Source organism: Labeo rohita, chromosome 22 (genome assembly GCF_022985175.1).
Source record: "Labeo rohita strain BAU-BD-2019 chromosome 22, IGBB_LRoh.1.0, whole genome shotgun sequence".
In the NCBI taxonomy this organism is placed as follows: domain Eukaryota; kingdom Metazoa; phylum Chordata; class Actinopteri; order Cypriniformes; family Cyprinidae; genus Labeo; species Labeo rohita.
This window is the reverse complement of record NC_066890.1, coordinates 65,087,822-65,090,775: the sequence shown is the minus strand read 5'-3', so window position 1 is coordinate 65,090,775 and position 2,954 is coordinate 65,087,822. Positions and strand designations below refer to the sequence as shown.

Genomic DNA, 2,954 nt, shown 5'->3' with positions numbered 1-2,954 from the left:
CCAAGACAAACATATGCAACAGGGAGTTTACCTTTAGGCAACCAAACACATTTGTCACATTTGTCTTTATGTAGGTCTAAGCACATTGTCTCCATTGTCACTGCCATAATGTGAGCACACTCTGGTGTGACCGCCCTTTCACGAGTGATATAGTTTTCCAGTGATTGCGGGCCTTGTTTAAAGTCTAACAAATTTCTTGCAATGTTCCTAAGAAAAGCTGCAGGAAACAGAGTCCAAATGACAAGACAAGACAGAAATCTAAGACATTTGTTGTATTGATTGATAATAACAAATTATTATCGTTATTTTTATTATTATTATTACTGTTGTTGTTAATAAGTGAACCTCCACTGTGGTTATTTTTTTATTTATTTTTTGGCTAAAATATATGACATGATAAAATATAACTTTACAATGAAAAATATATACATTCAAAAATGAAATGAGAAAGAAACACAGAGCATTAAGATATTGAGAAGTCTTTATTTTGTAAGTTGACAGACTAAAGCAGCATTTGTTGTCACAGCATAATATAAACCCAAAATCCCTTTTAATATTTCACTCTCATCAAACGGGAAATACATTCACATGACAATAGGACCTTTAGCAGATCTGTAACAATTCCAAAGCTGTATTTTATGGCATGTGTTTGTTGATACCAATGGCTATAGCAACTTTTACCAATAAAATTCATCCTTATCATACAAGATCTGTCAAATTAACATGTGCAGTATGTCTTTGCACAGATATTATAAAGTTGAGTCATGACTTCTTTTTTTTTTTTTCAGACTTATTGGAGTCACAGTCATTGTTTCTTGTCAAGATCAGTCATTCCCCACCACCAGTCTCGTTCTTTCCAATAGGGTTCCAGTTCATATTCAGCTGCAAAAACTCATACTTTGAATGATGCTGTCTATGGCTTCGGCAGCAAGGGACGCACGTGGCTGGCCACATCATTGAAGGAAAGTGAGAAATAGCTGGGAACTTTATCCCCAGGGAAAGACACCAGCTGGGCACCCTGACGACTGACGTGCTGGTACAGCACCCAGACACCACCTTTCACTTTGTGGGAGGAAGTGGTGTCACTGAAATCAATGTCGTGAAGATTGGTTTCTTTGCGTAGGATCACGCTCCTTCCTCCGTAGTTTGCACACTGAAACAGCTGGATTTCAGGGTTGTCCAGGTCATCTGTGATCATCTTGAGGGAGGAAAACCGTCCCTTGTCTTCAAGGATAGCGTACTCTCCTTCCTCAAACACCCGCTGCTTTCCAGTGAAGTTCTTGTCATAATACGCTACCCATGGTGCGCCAATGACTTTTATGGACGAAATGACGTCGTTGAAGCCCTTTTCTTCTAAGTTGTGAACGTCGTTCTTGAATTCAGCTGTTCTGCCCTCAAAGGCATCTTTGCTAAAAACAATGATCTTGTTCATTTTGAATGATGACTGGAGGAGAGAGAGGCTGGAGAAGGCAAGTGTTTCTGAAGGTTCTTCCTGTGGCTCTGCTGAGAAGAGAGAATGAGTGACTTGGTGCACAGAGCTGCCTTTTAAAGCACAAATAAATGGGTGTTGACAAAGTTATGAAAGATACCTGACACAGTGTTTATGAGAAGCCATTGCCTCATCTCCGTTTTCCAGTTAAGCAGGTGGAGTCTTACAAGAATATTTGAAAATAAATGGCACATTTTTTCCAGGTAATCTACAAAAAAAAATTCCATCAGTATTTCAATTACAATTTAAAGTTATATTAAATGGAATAAGTTGAACTTTTAGTGACTTTTGGGTTTTTTATACCACTTAAGTGGTTAAAAATCTTTATATGTACTTTCATAATTGCTTTTAGTGTTTTTAAAATATTTTTAAAATAAATAAAATAAAATTCATGTGAGCTAAAATATACTTTAATGTCAGTTAACAATACAGTTTTAAGTGTGAATTAAATGTAATGTTTTCAACCACCTAAATGCACATTATTTGTAATTGATTTTAAATATATTAGTTTTAAAATTAAATTAAATGCAATTAGTTGAACTTTTGAGTGATATTTTTGAACCACTTATGAGACTTTAGTATTTTTATAGGTTTGAAATATGGTAAATGTGTACTTCTGAAGAAACCATTAATGTGAATTAAAATATATTTCAATTTCATTTGCATGTATACTGTTCTATAATAATGAAATATATTTTAGTTATATCTCTGTTAATAAAGTTGTAATTTAGCATATTTAAAATCTCCTAAAGACCTCAGCTCACAAAATGGAAACCCTATACATTTATTGGCAACAATCTCTAAAACAAATACACAGAAACTCCTTTTGCTGATGCACAAGACTCAAACACTATACACAGTTACAACACTAAAGAGTCTGGAGAACAATGCAAAATCATTTTGTCCTTACATACAAAAGTACCTACTGTCGCCATCACAGAAAATTCTGTATGATGCATTTGTTTTATAAGAGCCGGAACTGCCACAATATTGACCCCTCGAGTCTCATAAAATCATTTGAGATTTGATGTCATTCTGTTTTTCTATAGGAGCTATTGACTATTGTCCAATTCAGTACAATTCACTAGAACCTGGCCATAAAATGTTAACTTGAAATGGATTTGGTTTGGTTGACACAATGCTCCTGCCATTTCGATCAAAGGAACTTTTTTCTTCATGTCACTTTTTACATCACATCATATATTTCCTAATAAATGTCTTTTTACATACTTTTCTATACTTACTCAGAAACACTTACTCAGTGAAACAAGTTAGAAATCGTCAAAAAGAGAACTGTTGTGTAACACATTCAACATATGGACAGATTTCAACACCTGATATTTCATCACGTTTAACATAGAGCACTATCCATACAATTTTTTTCACAAAACAAGCCATTTTATGTACTGTACAAACTTACATGGTTGGAACTACAGCTCTCGACCTGTGGTTAGAAGCATAGTTC

At 34.8% G+C, this 2,954-nt stretch overlaps 1 protein-coding gene across 1 annotated transcript; it reads right to left on the bottom strand.

Annotated features, from left to right (window-relative positions):
• Positions 1-587: 587 nt before the first annotated feature.
• LOC127153875 (epidermal differentiation-specific protein) lies at positions 588-1,589 on the bottom strand. The gene has a single exon (XM_051095148.1). It carries the CDS (start codon positions 1,430-1,432, stop codon positions 914-916), a length of 519 nt encoding a protein of 172 aa, XP_050951105.1. The 5' UTR covers positions 1,433-1,589; the 3' UTR covers positions 588-913.
• Between the last annotated feature and the right edge of the window lie 1,365 nt (positions 1,590-2,954).